The sequence below is a fragment of the Xenopus tropicalis genome, chromosome 7, assembly GCF_000004195.4.
Source record: "Xenopus tropicalis strain Nigerian chromosome 7, UCB_Xtro_10.0, whole genome shotgun sequence".
Lineage (NCBI taxonomy): Eukaryota > Metazoa > Chordata > Amphibia > Anura > Pipidae > Xenopus > Xenopus tropicalis.
Window position 1 is genome coordinate 70,480,873 of NC_030683.2, and position 20,024 is coordinate 70,500,896.

The window sequence follows — 20,024 nt, forward strand, 5'->3', positions numbered from 1 at the left end:
TAGAACACAAGTATTAAGCAATAAATTGTGATCTTGGATGCCACCTTATCTGTAATAACCGTAATGTTAAGTAATCACTAAATGCGAGCTAGGATTTTTATCAGTGAACCATACATATCTATTTGGAAAGGTTGTTATAGTGATAAGGACTAAACAACACATATGTTATTAACCTGAATATAATCATGGTTCAGTCGTCAGAACAGGAAATAACAGTTTAACAAAGAACTGTGATGTTCGATGACAGCTGGTTTGTTAAACAATAAATGTGAATGATAAGTTATGACAAATTGTTGGCAAAACTTTTATTAGTAAAAAGTTGATATATGCCAACATATAAATGCTTTTAGTCTGAATCAGTTACCTCTTTTATCTTGCGTGATATTGTTATTGCTTCATCAAAGTATAAAGACATTTTTTCCTTTTCATAATTAACAGTTATCTGTTTTGTATCAATACAGTATATATATTGACTTGAAGAGAATATTATATTTGAGCTTTATATTACCTTATATTTGAGTGGGAGAATGGATTTTTATCACTAACCACTAACTCATCCCCCTTGTTCCTTGTTTTCAATTCCTGGCATTGTAGTATTTTTATGGAAAATAATGTATCCCTTACTATAATAAGGATATTAGAAGTCATTGTGGGTGGCTTGTGACCATCTGTAAAGGTTGTGAAGGTGACTTCCAATATTCAGCAATTCAGTATCCATTATAATTTACAAGTTGTAACAAACAAAACCAAGTTTTCTTCTCCAGTCCTAGAAACAGACCTTATCGTTTACTGCTAAATCTCTGTAACAACCCTCTTACTGGGATATCATGCCATACCCCCCCATCAGCATATTAAAATAACTGGGCAGCAATCTCCTGTTCCTTCTCAAGGTTTCCCCTATTTTTTTTCCAATGGAGGACAGTGACTCAGATGTGCCGTTAAAGGTCGTAAAATGTTTTCTGACTGCATTTTTACAGAGAATTATACAGTGTAACATTGCTTCAGGCACCAGGGGGAAATGACTGTTCTGCTGTTTGGTACCCATGGTTCCTTTGAATTACAGGTATGGGACCTGTTATCCAGAATGCTCGGGACCTGGGGTTTTCTGGATAAGGGATCTTTCCGTAATTTGGATCTCCATAACTTAAGTTTGTCAAAGATCATTTAAATATTGAATAAACCCAGTAGGATTGTTTTGCCCCTATAAGGATTAATTATATCTCAGTTGGGATCAAGTATAAGGTTCTGTTTTAGTATTACAGAGAAAAAGGAAATCATTTTTAAAAATTAGAATTATTTGCTTATAATGGAGTCTACGGGAGATGGCCTTTCCATAATTCGGAACTTTCTGGATAACGGGTTTCTGGATAAGGGATCCCATATCTGTACTAGACTTTGAGCAAAGCTTGTGCATATATTCTATTGGAAACATGTAAGAAATTATTTGTTAGTGCCTTTACTTTCTCTTCTTTCCACAGTTACTCAAGGGATCATCCTGTCTTCCTACAACTGAGTGATTATTTTTGGGTTAAAAACCAATCTAAATACCGTCTGCCATATGGCACATATGGAAGTGGTAAGATGGCAAATATTCTGCTGTGCATTTTCAGTAAATATGGTTGTCTGGATTTGTCTTGCCGTCGCCTCCATTGGCGCCCCCCCCCCCCCCATGTGCATGCGCGAACACGCGGCCACCCCGTGCCCCCCCCGGCTGCGAGCGCAAGTGCGCGTGTGCAAACATTTAAAGTCCCATACGGAGCAGTGGGGAGAGGTCCCCATTGCTCCATATGGGAGCCAAATGTACAAATTATTTTGCGGCGGGGCCCCTAAACTTGTGCCGCCCTAGGCCCGGGCCTTTGTGGCCTCACCACAAATCCGGGCCTGTGCATAGTAATAATAATTCTTCTGATTGCAATGGTGCATAGAGTGAAGTGCTACAGGCTGATCAGCCAAGTCTGATAAGCCTCAGCTGGATAATCACTAACCGTTAAACCCCAGGGTTTCCTCAATGAGAGAGACACAGAAAGCATGGTCTGAGACTGTCAATTAAGAGGTCTGTAAACCCTTTCACCCATTTGTAATAAAAGTTTGCCCAAGAGCAGTAACCCATTCAGGTGTGTTTCCGTCATGCCCCCCTCCCCGTTCTTAGATTTTTTGTGTCAGAGGGGGGCGAGCGGGGCCGCTAGTGCAACACTGCACTAGAGGAGCAATGGCCTTTTGCTGCCCCTGCTAATTTCAGGGGCACTGCCGCCTGAGGCGATTTTCACCTTATTACCCCTGAATCTATGGCAACCAATAAGATGTTTGATTTTAAACAGGTGACCACAAAGTTTTACCTGCTGATTGTTTGCTATGGGTTACTGTTCCCGGGAAAACATAGTGGGGCTCATTTATCAACACTGCGCAAATTTGCCCATGGGCAGTAACCCATAGCAACCAATCAGTGATCGCCTTTTTTCAGCCAGCTGCATGTAGAACAATAAAGGCAATAATTTGATTGGTTGCTATAGGTTACTGCCCATAGGCAAATTTGCCCAGTGTTGATGAATGGCGGTGCCTTTTATTACATATGGGGGAAAGTGTTTTTGTGCAATTTACTTCTGCTGATGAAAGCTATTTTTGTTGCTTTGATCTGTTTATGGAAACAGCTTTTGATTTTTATCTACTCCCGCTGGCTGAAGAAAAAGCCATTTTTCTTTAAGAGACTTTTGCTTTCGTGACATTTACTTTGAAGGAACATATAATAATGCAGTAAGTCTTTATATCCTGATAACATTTTATATAGCTAGTAGCAGTAGCATTATGTCTAGTAAAGTCAATAAAAAGCAAATAAAAATATTTCATGACGGCATAATGAAACTTACGCAAGACATAGACACACATATGATCAAGGCACACCAGCTCAGAACTATAAAATTAACTTTTATTATGCTTACTTTAAAATCATTATCTAAAAAATACACACAAATAAGAAAAAGAGGAAAAATAAAACAAAGAATAACCTTATGTCTGTATAGAAGTATCTATAAACTTAGAGAAGTTGAAAAGTTGCTAACTTAATAGCTAAATTGTAGATATACTTTAGAATAGACAAACTGCTACATTATTAAAATGTAGCAATTTGAGAAACATTAGCGTGTACTGAGAGGAAGGTGCTCAATTAGTTTCAAATCTTACTTCCCTCTCTCAAGACTCGAAAATGGTTGCGCTGCTTTTGCTTATTAGCAATGTTTAACTATTTGTTTACCACAACCACAAGTAAATAAATAAAAAACGAAATGAACATAAGATAAGTATTTAACATTAATTAGAAAGTTTGTTTTTCACAATTATATTATTATAAATTATTTACAATTCCCAGAGGTAAGTATCCGCTGCATATCAGTCGGTATACTAGCGGGAGGAGAATCACTGGACTCCGTTTTAGCTGGTGGATATTTAACATAGGACACATTCACCTATGGTTCAAATGGTAACACTGGGTTGGTCATTTGAAATTGCCTGCTTTACACCGTGTGGATCATATGGGCTGCTATTACACACTGTTCGCAGCTACACAGGCGCTTTGTATATATATTTCAGTTTACGATCGTGATGCACATAAGAGGGACGTACCTACAACTCACGACGTTACCTCAGCATTCACTCAAATGCGCCTACTATTTCCCATAGCTCAAGCCTTATCAAACATAGTGTCCACCTTTGACTAATAACTATGAACCTCCCCAGTTAGAACCTAGATAGTGCGTCCTTTAAATTCCCATCAGCGGTCCGAAGCAACGCCGCTTCAGGTTGATATATAGATTTCCTTACTGAAGAAATCCCCAGGCTTTGCTATTAACTATCAGATCTAATTAAATCATACTTGCCAACGCATCAATCCTGCAATCATTAACAGCTTAGTGGGTCTGGAAAGTAATTCACTTGGGAATTGGAAACAAGATGAGAGCAAAAATGCATATAAACTACTTGTTCTAACCGGGTGTGCAATCCCCGAATCTCGTTATGCTTTTTTTGGACGCCTAGTTTTTAGTCTTGCCAACAGAGATCTCTGAGTGTCTGCCGGCACTCAGTACCAATTTACATATACACAACTCCCAAATTTACCTTCCACAGTCAAAAGTTAGCAGGTAGCCTCAACGCTATACCCACTGCTTGTTTAACAACACAGTGTCTACTCCCCAGACCCGCTATGTTTGTATGACGGCGCGGATAGTTATCAACAGATGTTTGTAAGTAGCTAGCAGCACTCTGTGCCAATTAATTTTAGCGATATCTAATTCACTCCCTCCTAGAGATTAACGAGAAGGCCCCGCACTATATATACTGATTTCTTCCACGGGACTCACTGCCACTTGCAGGGTTCCCACCACGCTACAATTATTATACTACTAAACTCTACAATTTACTGACTCTCACAGTCACTAAGATAAAATATTAATGCTCTAACAAGGTTCTCATTGTCTTGTGCCTACTACCATGACAGGATTACCTCGGCACAAGACCACACAGACATAAGGTTTAAAACGCCGACGCGTGTTTCGCAATCAAGCTTTTTCAAGGCAATCACTTGTAAACTCCATTTCTACCATTTCTACCACAATATCTTTTATTGCGTTCAAAAATCCTGGCTATAGCAATACGTCCAATTCATATCTGTATATTAATAAGGTCCTTTATTTTTGACCTATTGGAAATTAATATAAAAAGGATCTTGAGTTCATATTCTTATTGTGTTCTGACAATTAAAATGTACAACATAATCAGCTATATCTGTTAATTAATTTTAACTGTGAGATTTTATGGACAATAATATTAAAACGTCTAACATGTAATGATGATAATTCTTATCAATGGTTATATAATCATTAAAAATTTGTTTACATAGAGTGTCATAAATTAATGAATGTTATATATTTGTGTGGGATAACCATTTGTGATAGTGACGTGTTCAAAAACATGTGTGAAACAGGTATATCCAAGAGAAGATCTTCTCGTCATTAATAAAAGTGCTAAATGTGATTGCAAATTGCACACTTACTAATAAAATTAAATTTACTAGAAATAAATGAGAAATATAATGAGAAAGTGAATATTTATCAAGTGTAAATTACCAATAGGACAGCGGTATTACATATATCAAATGGTATGATTATCACAAGAGTATTTTGCTGTGTAAGTGCTATATATAATTATTTGTGAGTGTGATGAAAATTAGAGTAAAGTGCAAAGATTCTATACTGGTTAACAACCTTGATTCCTATGCATGTTCCATTCCCCAGAACTTTAACTTTCCCGGGTTGGCATTATGGTAAGTTAGAAAATGACTAGCTACTGTACTTATGATTTTGTTTTTCTTTAAATACTCTCTAGCAGTGTTGAGGATGCTAACATGCTGTTGTATTCTCTTATTCAATGATTGTGTTGTCATCCCTATATATTGTTTACTACAGGGACACTTACATTTGGAGTTTTACAATTTATATAATCATTGACATGATGTGCATAACCAAAACGATCCCTAAAAATATCTTGACTTTTAACCATATTACAGGATACGCAATTCCCGCGTTTAAAAGTCCCCTTTGCCGGAGGTTGGCATTTTCTGTTTACAAAGTGACTCCTAGTTAGGTGATCTTTCAGATTTTGACATCTTCTGTAACAGAAAGATACCTTCTCAGGCAAAAGGGATTGTAATACATTATATAGCTTTAAGAAGGGGCTGGATGGATTCTTAGCAAGTGAGGGAATACACGGTTATGGGAGATAGCTCTTAGTACAAGTTGATCCAGGGACTGGTCCGATTGCCATCTTGGAGTCAGGAAGGAATTTTTTCCCCTCTGAGGCAAATTAGAGAGGCTTCAGATGGGGTTTTTTGCCTTCCTCTGGATCAACTTGTAGTTAGGCAGGTTAGGTATAGGCATTATGGTTGAACTTGATGGACGTATGTCTTTTTTCAACCCAACTTACTATGTTACTATGTTACTATGTAAGTCAGGATCTTGGCGTACTATGGGCCAGAACTCATATATTATTTGCTGTACTTTCTGTGTATGTGGACCAAAGGTAGTAACAAATCTTATCTGCTATTCTTCTTGAGTCCTAATCGGCTTTGTTTTCAAAAGTTGTTCCCTGTTTGTAGTTACTGCTCTATGGTAGGCTTGCTTTAATATCCTATTAGGATAACCTCTATTCTTCAATCTAGTTTTAAGTTGTTTAGATCTTAGTCGAAAGGTTTCAAGGGAAGTCTGTAAAGACTTTTTAACTGTATTTTTATGGTGACTGTCATAGTGCAATATCGTATTAGTTGCTCTTTCCTTTCTGTACAGATCAGTTACTAAATCCAAATTTTCATCAATGGTTACCATAAGGTCCAAAAAGGCCACTGCCTTCTGTGATGTGTTTTTGGTAAGTCGAATATTTAAATTATTGGTATTCAAGATAGTACAAAAATCATTCAGTAAATTTAATGGCCCCTCCCACCGGTATTTGCCTTGAAAAAGCTTGATTGCGAAACGCGCGTCGGCGTTTTAAACCTTATGTCTGTGTGGTCTTGTGCCGAGGTAATCCTGTCATGGTAGTAGGCACAAGACAATGAGAACCTTGTTAGAGCATTAATATTTTATCTTAGTGACTGTGAGAGTCAGTAAATTGTAGAGTTTAGTAGTATAATAATTGTAGCGTGGTGGGAACCCTGCAAGTGGCAGTGAGTCCCGTGGAAGAAATCAGTATATATAGTGCGGGGCCTTCTCGTTAATCTCTAGGAGGGAGTGAATTAGATATCGCTAAAATTAATTGGCACAGAGTGCTGCTAGCTACTTACAAAAATCTGTTGATAACTATCCGCGCCGTCATACAAACATAGCGGGGTCTGGGGAGTAGACACTGTGTTGTTGAACAAGCAGTGGGTATAGCGTTGAGGCTACCTGCTAACTTTTGACTGTGGAAGGTAAATTTGGGAGTTGTGTATATGTAAATTGGTACTGAGTGCCGGCAGACACTCAGAGATCTCTGTTGGTAAGACTAAAAACTAGTCTGAAACTGAAATATATATACTGTACAAAGCGCCTGTGTAGCTGCGAACAGTGTGTAATAGCAGCCCATATGATCCTCACGGTGTAAAGCAGGCAATTTCAAATGACCGACCCAGTGTTGCCATTTGAACCATAGGTGAATGTGTCCTATTTTTTATAATGTGTGTATTTTTTAGATAATGATTTTAAAGTAAGCATAATAAAAGTTAATTTTATAGTTCTAAACTGGTGTGCTTTGATCATATGTGAGTCTATGTCTTACGTAAATTATACTAACTATATACATACAAGTGCACCCAGGGATAAAACTATAGTGCGAGGTTAATTGTATCACTATTCTGATGACATAATGAAAGCATCCTCCAGAAGTCTATAAAGGAGTCTGGAACTGAATTAGGAGAAACGTTTACCTCTTTGAATTTAATTTGGCCCACTTTCACTGTTACAGAAGGGAAGATGCTTTATTTCCATCTATTGCTTTTTGGCTGTTTAAGCCTTAGTCCAGGGGTACATGTGGTTTTATACGTCAGGGTTCCACTATCTTCCGCCCTTTCTGTGGGAGAGGGTATCCCATTATCTCCACTGGGTATCAATATGAGCTGAGAAACTGCACTGCGTGCCACTAGCCCTAGGCACACACAAAGTCAAGTGAATAATCCAATTCAATCAGAGTCAGGTTGTGTAGTGACCATATTTTGTGTTTATATTAACGTTGGCACCTGTCTCGTTTTCTCTGGGGCTGTCCAGTTCAAAACTCTCTTGGTTTCCTCTGTCTAGGTTTTCTCTAATATCCAGACATGTCTGTGCTGGGACATCCAGGCCCATGCTGAATCCCCTCCCCCCTTTACATCACAACCCCTCCCCCCTTTACATCACAACATCATCTCTCTGCCTCTGATGTCATCCCCCACACCTAGGACATCATCACTCCACCACCTTTACATCACTGTCCTGTTTTAGAAAACCAAAATGGTGGCAACCCTACAGTTTTTTGTTTGTTTTTTGAAAGTTTGATATTTGCTAATTCCCTTTCTACTCATTTACAGTTACTTTAGTACTTGCCAGTATATTCCTGCTGAATAATATAATCTACCTTCTCTTTGACAGAGGAGCTGCTAATTAAATTTCTCGCTCTCACAAATCGCTACCATGTACCAGAGGATATCAAACGGTAAGGCCTCAAGTCCTGTCCTGCCATAATCCAACATTTTAGCATTAAAGGGGTTTAGTTACATGGTTAATTTAATTGATCATCCAGCATATATATATACAGGTATATAGTCCCAAAGAAGGATCACTCACACTAAAGAATATAGATTGTCTGCCTTGGTGCTACTAATCGGGTATACCGGGTAATTTAGTGTTTTACTGCCATTTATTTTGTTTTATAGTTTTTATATGGTATTATTTGTATGATATATATTTATATTATTTTGCCCAAATCTTGCATTTATTGTTGTTGAACCCATTAACCAGTTTTTTTAACTGTTCTCCAATTTATTAGTATGATGTAGACCAGGGATCCCCAACCTTTTATACCCGTGAGCCAAATTTAAATGGAAAAATTGTTGGGGAGCAACACAAGCATGAAAAATGTTCCTGCGGTGCCAATAAGAGCTATAATTGGCTACTTAATAGACCCTATGTTGACTGGCAGCCTACAGAAGGCTCTGTTTGGCATTATGCTTGGTTTTTATGCAACCAAAACTTGCCCAAAAGCCAGGAATTCAAAAATGAGCACCTGCTTTGAGGCCACTGAGAGCAACATCCAAAGGGTTGGAGAGCAACAGTGACATTGACAGTGTAGACAGTGACATTTTAGAAAAAACTTTCAGTTGGTCTATATTTTAGGGGGTTTTAAGTTATTTTACATTTTGTTCTGCAGCTCTCTACCTTTTGTCATGGCAGCAAATGCCATATGTCTCTGTATTTCAGGCTGCGATGCCGGAGGTGTGTGGTTGTTGGCAATGGGCACCAACTAAAAAACAGTTCATTGGGAGAAACCATTAATAAATATGATGTTGTGATCAGGTAAGAATGTTCTGGTTTGCATATGGCTTGTCCCTTTTTTTTATCAATAGACAATTTTTTTCTGTGCAAGCAGTATATAAATTAATAAGTGCCAGCAATGACACCAGTAGGGTGTTTTTAATAAAGATATAACTGGGGAACCCAGAATGTTTTTAGCCCCTGTAGGTTTTTTCCATTTAGTTGCTATGGGTTACGTCTCCACCTTAAAATGTACACTTGCTTTGTAAATTCTTATGTGTTGGGACAAAAATCTTTATACTGTGACCAGGGCAAGTGTGTGTGTATGTATCTTAGGAACTACTTCATTTGCAAGTGCAGTTCTAGATATAAGTATGGATCCATGCAGGTGGTTCAAAGTTTTATAATTTTTTTTTTTTTCTGCAAATGCATATCATTAAGCCACAAAGCTTGTCATTCCCTAGCTTTCTGGTTTTTTTTTTACAGTTATCTTATTTACAGTTACCAGGGCTGTGGAGTCGAGGAGTCGGAGGCAATTTTGGGTACCTGGAGTCGGAGTCGGCAAAAAATGAACCGACTCCGACTCCTACTAAATTTAAATGGGAATAAAAAAAAAAAATAAAGCAAGTTTAAATGTCCCAATTCACAGACAGTCATAATTAATTACTTCTCTGCTATAAGAATAAAGTCCAATGCAGAGCCAGTAGTTCTGTGGTTAAATGACATGTATGTCATTCCTTTCCTTCAATGAATGTATAAAATACATTAGCATATTAAAAACAGAGGAGTCGGAGTCGGAAGTATCAGAAACTGAGGAGTCGGAGTCGAAGAATTTATCTACCTACTCCACAGCCCTGACAGTTACTAGGTTTTGTTCACATTTTCCCGTGCTGGTATCAGTCTATTGGATATTTCTGTCTTGGTCCTGGCTGGTTATTTGTCTGGCTTTAAGTTCTACTTTGTTTTTAGTAATAGGACAGTCATATATTTGTCTTTATGTTTATATGTATTTCAAAAATGACATGAAAACCAGATACAGTACTTCCTTAAAGAAGAAGGAAAGGTAAAAACCGAGTAAGCTTTATCAAAAAGGTCTATGTAAATACAGCCATAAACACTTACAGAAATGCTGCTCTGTGTCCTCAATAAAAAAACAACAACATTTCTTTCCTTTTATTCTGTATACATGAGCACCTGTGTCAGACTTACTGCTTTTAGAAAACTCCTTCAGGGCAAGGCACGAGTCTGCTCAATTTTCTCCTCTCTCCCCCTTCCTTCTTCTAATCCCCCTCCCATCTCTTCTCTTCCAACTGTGCTGTAATCTGAGCTACCAGCAGATAGAGCTGCAGCATGGAAGTTACTGAGACCATGCTAAAATGGCAGCTGCAATCTTAAAAGAACAGAAAGAACTTGTAGAGCTGTTTACTTAGTGTGTAAAGCTTTCTGCAGAAAAAACATAGTGTTCTAGCTTGCACTATTGTGGCTAACCTATTGGCACTAAAAGGCCTTTCCTTCTCCTTTAAGCACTAAAAGGAGTGCTCAGAGAAGTGACTAACAGCTCTATTTTTTTTTACTCTGTAAGTCTTGTTTGTGAAAGTATTGCAAGACCCCTATTTGCTATAAAGTATTGTAAAGTGCTCCTTAATGTGCTGTTGCTATATAAATAAATTATTATGATAAATATTCACTAGTGGGACTCATTTTTAAACACTGGGCAAATTTGCACCTGGGCAGTAACCCGTGGCAATCAAATGTTTGCATCCATTGTTCAACTTGCAGCAGGCTTAAAAAAGCCAGTCACTAATTGGTTGCTATGGGTTACTGCCTATGTGCAAATTTGTCCAGTTTTATTAAATTCAACCCCACTGACTTCTGGCTGACTAAGGCTTGAAACCTGCTGAGATCATCACTTAGATGCACACATATTCATATGCATCCTAAAGGTCTGGTTAGCAATAATTCACATTAATTTAAGGATGTCTCATTAACTAAAACAAACACAGAGCAATGTGCAAATTGTAGAGACAAGCCACTGTGATTTGTACCTAATTTTCAGCATTTTCCATTGACTTATATAAAACACCCCAGAATTTTCTTTTTATACTCGAGTATAAGCCGATCCGAATATAAGCCGAGGTACCTAATTTTACCTAAGAAAACTGGAAAAACCTATTGAATCGAGTATAAGCCTAGGATGGGAAATGCAGCAGCTTCTAAGTTTCAATAATCAAAATAAATTCCAATAAAATTAGGTTCTATCAATCTTACTGAACAAATACGTGCAGGGAATCAGTATGCAAGACGCCATGCTCCCCCCTACTCCCCCCCTATTCAGTGTGAGTTTTACTTTAAGGAGTTCCCCCTCACTCTCCCTCACTCACCGTTCCGTTGCTTGCCTGCATCAAAGAGCTCTGCCACTCAAAAAGATAAATAGCAGGCCAGTTTGAGCTTTTCCCTGCATGCCTGCTCTCCCTCCCCCTATTACACGCATAGACACTGGAGCTGAAGCAGGGAGCATGTGAAGTCACGCTGGGGGGCGGGGCAAGGAACCAGGAAGGATCAGCATGGAGAAGAGAGTACAGGGAATCAGGTAGCAGAGGGTGTTAGTTGGAGGGAAGTATAAGCCAAGGGTTAATTTTTCAGCACATTTTGGGTGCTGAAAAACTCGGCTTATACTCGAGTATATACGGTAATACAAATTTGTATATTACAATGCCATTTTCTTCATTAGAAAATCAGAAAATTGAAGGTACTTCAATTTTGGACACTTGAAGGTAATATAATCTTTTTTTTTTTTTTTTTTTTATTACATACACAATAGTTTGCACACTGGTCTTCCACTGGCAGAGTGGTCGCATTTCGAATATTTTTCAGTTAAAGGATTTTATTACAGTTCCTCAATACTATACTTATCTTTTGCACTTATATTTATTTCCTTCTTTTATAGGATAAACAATGCTCCAGTTCATAAATATGAAAAAGATGTAGGCAGTAAGACAACCATGCGCCTTTTCTACCCAGAGTCTGCTGATTTTGATCCTCAGTTGGATAACAACCCAGACACTCTGTTGGTGTTGGTACCATTCAAACCTCTGGACATCCAGTGGATGAAGATAATCTTAAACAATGAGAAAAGGGTATGCTATAGAATTCTGTTAATATCAAGTTCTTTATTTTCATGCAGATTTGTCTGCCATTCTTGGCAAGAACCATCTTACTAGGTTGAGTAAAAGCTAACCACTCATTGGTTTCTATGGGTTGCTGCCCACATGCAGATCTGCCCTGTACTGGGAAACTATGCCCACTATTCCTATATCTAAAACCAACAATTTACATGATTTAAACACTGATGTGTATTAGCTCTGGTACAGCCGACTAAATCTGCTATAGTTTTAAGATTCCTAACGTGAGTACATTTTTGCAAAAAGAAAAAAATGTTAAGGGTACCTGGCAACAAAATGTTATGTCAAAAACTATGAGAAAAAATAATAAAATAAATACTATATATGAATAGTGTGGAAATGGAACACAAATTGAAAAATTGAATTTTATGAGTAGTTATTTTATACTGCAGAAAAAAAACATACAAGAGCAGATGTATGTCTGCAAGTGCAGTGGAAAAAGTGTATTTTCTTTCCCACAATACAGCATTTTTTTCCCAAAATTCCAGCTTTATTGCAGTGGTAAAGGAAGGGGGGTGTTCTTGACACAGTTGTTGTGCACCTGTTGCAATTGCATCTGATTCCTAAAAATGAATACAAAAGCATATGCACAGTTGCCAGTTTGCTGCCCAATTTTACAAATTAGCTTGCTCTGCAAAGTGGCAGCATCCTGCATGGAACTTATAGCACAGTTTAGCATAATCAGCAAAAACAGAGACACTACTATAAATTCCCACCTCAAGGTCATTAATACACAACTTAAAAAGCAAAGGGTGAAGGCTCTTGCCGTACTCAACTAACATTGATCCAATTAGAAAATGCTCCATTTACCACCATTTTTTATAATCTATGCTTCAGCCAGTTCCTCTATTCATGTACTAATGTAATGTTCCTGGCCAATATTGCTTACTGTAACAATTAAACTTATGTTACCGTCTAGATTCCTGCTCATAGAATGCAAATTATTTAGTCTAAGATCTCTATGCATTAAATGTATTCAAGTAGCTTATTCCTTATTACCCCTTTCCAAAGCTTTCTTACCACTGATGTCAGATTAACAGACCTATAGCAATTCATCAAAATCTTGGCATCATGCCAGACTGCAAGGAATCCTGAAAAACTGTAAAGATATAAGGCAAGCACAGAATGAAGATTTTTAGTACACTAGGATGAACACCATCTTGGCCTGGACCTTTGTTTACCTTTACATGTCCTAGTTTCTTTTGAATTTCTCAATTTGCTCATCACTAGTGGAAACCCTAATAGTTATATTATTAGAATTGGGTCTGTTAAAAAGAAAGTCTTCATTAGATTGTTCCTCAGTTGTGTAGACGGAAGAAAAATAACAGTTCAGAATTTCTGCTTTTTTGCTGCTCACATCACAGCCATTTGATGTCTTCATTGATAAGGGTCTCACTTCTTCAGAGGTGCCCTTATACTGCTAAAGTTTGTAAGTCTAAAATTTCATTATAGAGTTGTCTCTGCAAAAAAATCTCAAAGGAGACCATGTTATGATCACTATTCCTTAAATACTCGCCTGTGCAAATGCTATGGGTGAATTTGCTATTATTAGTCATTACAAAAGTGAATCTTTTCTAGTAAGTTCCTGAACTCAAATCAGGTGTAGAAACATCACCGGCATGCACTCAACGGACTCCAGGACAGCGGTTGTAAAACTTCAAAAATCTTTATTCAAGGATCCAGACCTGGTGCGTTTCGTGTGTTGCCAGTAGTGAACTGATACAAGTTTAAAAAGCATGTGGAGATGACATCACTTCTGATGTCACTTCCTATTTTCCTTATTATATTTTAATAAAGTTTCTTTGTAAAAACAATAAGAACCAATGAATAATGCAATAAATTACACAAATCTCATTTCTTCTATCCACCTTAGTGTTATCTTTAGGTTACATTATTTGTTCTCTACAGGAGAAGAGAATAAAGGGGAAGTAAAATGAGAAAAAAAAAGGGGATGTAAAATTGACTTTGTACCTATGAATACGTGTGGCAACACACGAAACGCATCAGGTCTGGATCGTTGAATAAAGCTTTTTGAAATTTTACAACCGCTGTCCTGGAGTCCGTTGAGTGCATGCCGGTGATGTTTCTACACCTGATTTGAGGTCGTGTTTTCCTTTGCTGCGGGTCTGGGGCATTGCACCCGGGCCACTGAGAGGAAGCGTTGAGTGTATATCTAACCGTTCACAACTGTACGTAGTATATTAATTGCACTAACATGAAGACTGAATATCTACAGAGTGAGATGTTCGGGGCATAAGCACCCGGACCTGTAGTCTAATTTGGTGAGCGTTTGGCTTGTTATAAGAAACCATTAAATTTAAGCTTAAGTTTATAGTTCACCACTACACAAGTATATAAGTGAATAGGAACGACTGGGAGCCTCCAGACAAACAGAGGTAAGTTCCTGAACTACCTGAAATATAAAGCTGTCATTTAGCATATTTACAAACCTGCTAGCTTTTTTCTGATCTGGCCACCCCATTAGTTCAGTCAGTGGATAATAAAATAATAACAACTTGACCTAGTTATAAAGCCTCTTCCATTTGTAATAGTAGCTGAGATTCATTCTCCTCATATAGTGAGTGGTTTGTAGCATACACCAATGACATTTTTTTGTTTGCATTTGGTTACATATTTAGGCTGGGCTATAGGTTGCATTCTATAACCTCCCCAGTGCTATACCTGGTAATATCTTTAGTGAATGTCTTTAATTCTGGTTTACATACAGAAAAACACATTTGCACATTTTAATCCCTCTTCCCCTCCTGAAATGAGTGTAACAATTGAAATTTATTGCCAAGTCACTTTTTATCCCACGGGGTTTCAGTGATGCCAATTATATCATAATTTTTTGTACATGCAATTAACTCCAGCTCCCTTATAAAAGACATTTTATATAAACTTCCTATTCAGTTACATTCATCCTATTCATCCTCCCTCAAAATGTGAAATGATGCAGAAAGAAAGATATTTTGAAAGCATTTTACCTCCTAAAACTGTCATTATATGAGAGCTGCAGAGACAACCTCTCAGGTCAGAAGCCAGAGTGAAATGAAGGATGGGAGTGTCGCTTCAGTCTCCCACAGGAAGTGGTCACAGTACTGACCGACAGGCTTTACTCAGCAGCAGCAGGGAAAACCCCTCCCAGTTTCCTCCTTCTGTGTCTCTCTGCTTTTGTGCTGCTGCAAGGAGGGGAAGAGAGGAACAGACTGCCTGTGACATTGCAAAGCCCCGCCCACCCTATGCATATTCACTGCACTTTAATTAGCTGCTGCTCTGTCAGTGAAGTCTATCAGGGCAGGCAGCCCCAGCCACATATTGAAGAGTCTAAACCGGAAGTAGAGCACAGTTTTCAAGCAGTTATGGACATATTTGAACCCAAAGGTATTAAAATAAAAGCACTTCTATTTTACATTATTTTACATGGTTTAGTGCATTGTAAAAATGTATGGTATATATCCCCTTTAATTTCCGTGCATTTGCCAGCAGACAGCTGAGGCTTACTATTTTTTCCTCTGGGCTTAATAATTTTTCCTCTGATATTTACTAACTTGTGATGTACCCCAGTCAACAATCATTTAAAATGAAATCTCTTCTTTTTTAGGTTCGTAAAGGTTTTTGGAAAATGCCTCCTATTATTTGGGAGGTAGAACCTGAAAACATCCGCATCTTAAACCCATATTACATGTCCGTTACTGCTACACAGATTCTTAAATCTAAAAAAATGATACCGGTAAGAAATATCAGTGCTATATCTGTGTTTGTCAGCATATCCTCCTGTTACTTTTTAGCTATAGCTGCTTTTTTTTTTTTTAAAGAAATTTTAAACCATAGCCCCCATCAAGGGTAGCTGAACTGTATGTTGAAATGTATGCTTTATATTGCTAAGGTTTAATGTTGCTGACTTTATATTTCACCATTTGATTTGTGTGTGCCCTGCTATGTTGGCACACGTTTTATCAAAGCTCATTTACTAACCTTGTTTTATTTGATACATGCATCAGAATAATGAAACTCTGCTTGGGAAAATGTAATAAAAGGTAATTACCTATAGATACCAGTCAGCAGGAAGCATGGTGCAAATAAATTTAATGGTAGCTACCAAACATTGCTGAACTACGCTGAATTTCAAGATGGCACCAGTAATACGAGAATGTAATGCAATGCATTCCAGGGAACGAGTGTATACTAACAATCCCAACCGAGTAAGGGGGAGTTAAAAGGAAAGGCCTGCCTGAAATTAGCTTGAATCTGCTTGTGTTTATGCACTGGCATAATTAAGCCGCTGATTTTTAAAACTGAAGCACAACACCATGTTTGGCATTAGCCGTAGATGAGCAAACTTTTATTACATTTCCCCTTAGTCTATTAAGGGGTCAGTTTGCTATGTTGCAATTAAAATTTGCACCATAATTTGTAGGCGGTGTGAGGGCAGGACTGCATTAAAGGACCACTAACATTTAAGAGTGAAAATATTTTGTCTGTTCATCCAACACCTACAAATAAACAAATGTCCTATTTTATATGAGATATTTTTATTCTATGGTCCTGTAGAGATATACAAATAAAGCATTGCTTTATTCTGCTTGAATGGCTGCCTCTAGGGTTACCCAGCAATTTATTTATACAAACTGTAGTTTGTTTGTCAGTTGTTAGTGTTATTAAAGGAGAAGGAAAGACTAAGTCACTTGGGGATGCCAAAATGTTAGGCACCCCCAAGTGACTTTAATCGCTTACCTTTTCCCCCAGGCTGGTGCCCCTGTTTGGAGAAAACCGCACCAGCCCGGGGTAGCTGCAGCGAGCGCTTCCTCTTCCTTGTGCATGCGCAGTAAAGTGACAAGCCAAACTTTAACAAAAAAGTAAGCTTTTCACTCTAATGCGCATGCGCCGGCCCAGGGATTTTGCCGGCAGATCGAACACGGAAGAAGGAAGCGTTCGCTGCATGTAACCCAGGCTGGTGCGGTTTTCTCCTAACAGGGGCACCAGCCCGGGGTACAAGGTAAGCAGTTAAAGTCACTTGGGGGTGCCTAACATTTTGGCACCCCCAAGTGACTTAGTCTTTCCTTCTCCTTTAAAGGGGACCTGTCTCCTTAAAGGGGATCTATCATGAAAATCAAATTGTCCGAATGGATAGTGCAGATGAAAATATTAAAATCTTCAAATATATTTCTTTATAAGAAATGCTTACTTTTTAAAAAAAATTAGATATTATTGCATAGAGTTAGGTTTCTTTCTCTGAGAGACAGTTCAAGCAATTGCTGAATGGGAGTGGCTACACCCTTGCTGTGATGTCACTTAGCAACTAGCAAAGTCCCACCCTTCCTCCTCCATACTGAATAGCATCCTCACATCAACTGTTATTTTGAAAGCTCCTTCTGAGATATGTAAGGCGGTTCTCTTCATATACATGAACCTTCTGATTTTATTGGCAGAGTTATGCCTGCACACTCAGTCAAATACAGACAGTTGAGAGTTTGCTAAATAGTGTACTGATGTTTATGTAATGTTTAAAATTTTGTTTTTTTGTTGAATATCTGGTTCTGTATATGTATGTATGTTTTTATTTATATGGTGTTACTTATGTATGCAGCACTGTACAGCAGAATAAATTAATACAACACGGGGTCATTTTTATAATAAATAAAAAAATTACAATTACAAAAGTATCAAAGAGACAAAAGTAAAGAGGTCCCTGTCCTATAGACTGTATCTACTGTCTGTAAGTAGAATCCTGTTATTTACTAATTTCCTTTTCCACAACTTACAGTGGCTTGCAAAAGTATTCGGCCCCCTTAAACTTTTCCACATTTTGTCACATTACAGCCACAAACATGAATCAATTTTATTGGAATTCCATGTGAAAGACCAATACAAAGTGGGGTACATGTGAGAAGTGGAAGGAAAATCATACATGATTCCAAACATTTTTTACAAATAAATAACTGCAAAGTGGGGTGTGCGTAATTATTCAGCCCCCTGAGTCTATACTTTGTAGAACCACCTTTTGCTGCAATTACAGCTGCCAGGCTTTTAGGGTATGTCTCTACCCGCTTTGCCCACCTACAGACTGAAATCCTTGCCCATTCTTCTTTGCAAAACAGCTCCAGCTCAGTCAGATTAGATGGACAGCGTTTGTGAACAGCAGTTTTCAGATCTTGCCACAGATTCCCCATTGGATTTAGATCTGGACTGTGACTGGGCCATTCTAACACATGGATATGTTTTGGTTTAAACCATTCCATTGTTGCCCTGGCTTTATGTTTAGGGTCGTTGTCCTGCTGGAAGGTGAACCTCCGCCCCAGTCTCAAGTATTTTGCAACACTTTTAGGCATTTTACAGAAAAGTCATAAAAACCACTAATTTTAGGAAAGCTTTGCAGATTGGTGCTTTGGTGTAGAAAGGACTTTTTACCAATTTTACACGTGTTTGATATAAGCAGGTATAACGCAGATACAGTCTGTTCTGTAACGTATGCCAAGCAAAGCAATAACCATAAGAAAGCAATAACCTAATCTCCCCTTGTGGCAGTTCCCTATTGTACCAGTTTTAAAGCACTCACAAAAACTTTTACATTATATCAGCAGACAAAACGTAAGTCCAATCAAAAAGGCAAACCTTTGAAAAAAGTCTTATTACGTACACAAACACGAGCTTTGACAACCCACAAGATGTACCATACTGAGAGGAAGTGACATGTTTCCACAATATGCACATGCAATAAATATATAAAGGGGGGGAAGTAAGGCAATGTACAAAGGTCCTAGCTGATCACTTTTTGGCATATTGTGTAAAAAGGGAAATGTATTCTTTAATGAGATAGGTCTAATGTGAATTGAAACTACAAAACCTTATACATTTTTATTGCTGTATACAGAGTTGGTGGCATCTGAAGAAAAGCAGTTCTGTCAATCAAAGTTTAGGGCACTGGTATGCAGGGTGAAATTGTAAAGTAGAAAAATAGCCCCTATACTCACAGATTATAACATGAGTAACACCCCCTATGGTCGGGGTCCTGCTGCTCCCTACCTCCCCCCGCGAGACAAGTGCTACTGAGATGGTCAGCACATCGCTAGCACCCCCCCCCCGCGACAAGTGCTGCTACTGATATGGTCGGGGTCCTGCCGCTCCCTACCTCTTGTGCTGCTGCTCCGTGTCTCCAGTTTCCAACTGGCCAGCCCTCGGCCATCGGAGGTGATCCGAGGTGGCTCTGCTACTGCTGCGTCTGCACCTAGCACCTGCACCTAGCACCCCCCCCAACAAGCGCCGGCGCTGCTACTGAAATGCTCGGCACATCAGTAGCACACCAAGCCACCCCCGTGCGACAAGCGCCGGGGCTGCTATTCTATTGAGCTGGTGCTGCTGGTCCCTACCTCTTGTGCAGGCATGCCTGAAGTGCAGATCATCTCCTTCCTCCGATGGCCGAGGGCTGCCCAGGCTGTGGCTTTGGAGACAGGGAGCAGCAGCACAAGAGGTAGGGACCAGCAGCACCAGCTCAATAGAATAGCAGCCCCGGCGCTTGTCGCACGGGGGTGGCTTGGTGTGCTACTGATGTGCCGAGCAGCGCCGGCGCTTGTTGGGGGGGGTGCTAGGTGCAGACGCAGCAGTAGCAGAGCCACCTCGGATCACCTCCGATGGCCGAGGGCTGGCCAGTTGGAAACTGGAGACACGGAGCAGCAGCACAAGAGGTAGGGAGCGGCAGGACCCCGACCATATCAGTAGCAGCGGCAGCACTTGTCGCGGGGGGGGGGGGGGGGGTGCTAGCGATGTGCTGACCATCTCAGTAGCAGCGCCGGCACTTGTCTTATTGGTTGCTAGCATC

The 20,024-nt window shown here is 39.0% G+C and overlaps 1 protein-coding gene across 7 annotated transcripts in view; it reads left to right on the forward strand.

Moving 5' to 3' along the window:
- Positions 1–20,024, forward strand: part of st3gal4 (ST3 beta-galactoside alpha-2,3-sialyltransferase 4) — a 112,011-nt gene that overhangs the window by 87,552 nt on the left and 4,435 nt on the right. For 6 of the 7 annotated variants that reach the window (XM_012966318.3, XM_012966313.3, XM_031904953.1 and 3 more), the window contains 5 exons: positions 1,479–1,576; positions 8,142–8,205; positions 8,970–9,065; positions 11,971–12,160; positions 15,810–15,938. In XM_012966318.3, the coding sequence (XP_012821772.1) occupies positions 1,479–1,576; positions 8,142–8,205; positions 8,970–9,065; positions 11,971–12,160; positions 15,810–15,938 (577 nt within the window). 7 annotated transcript variants of the gene reach the window in all.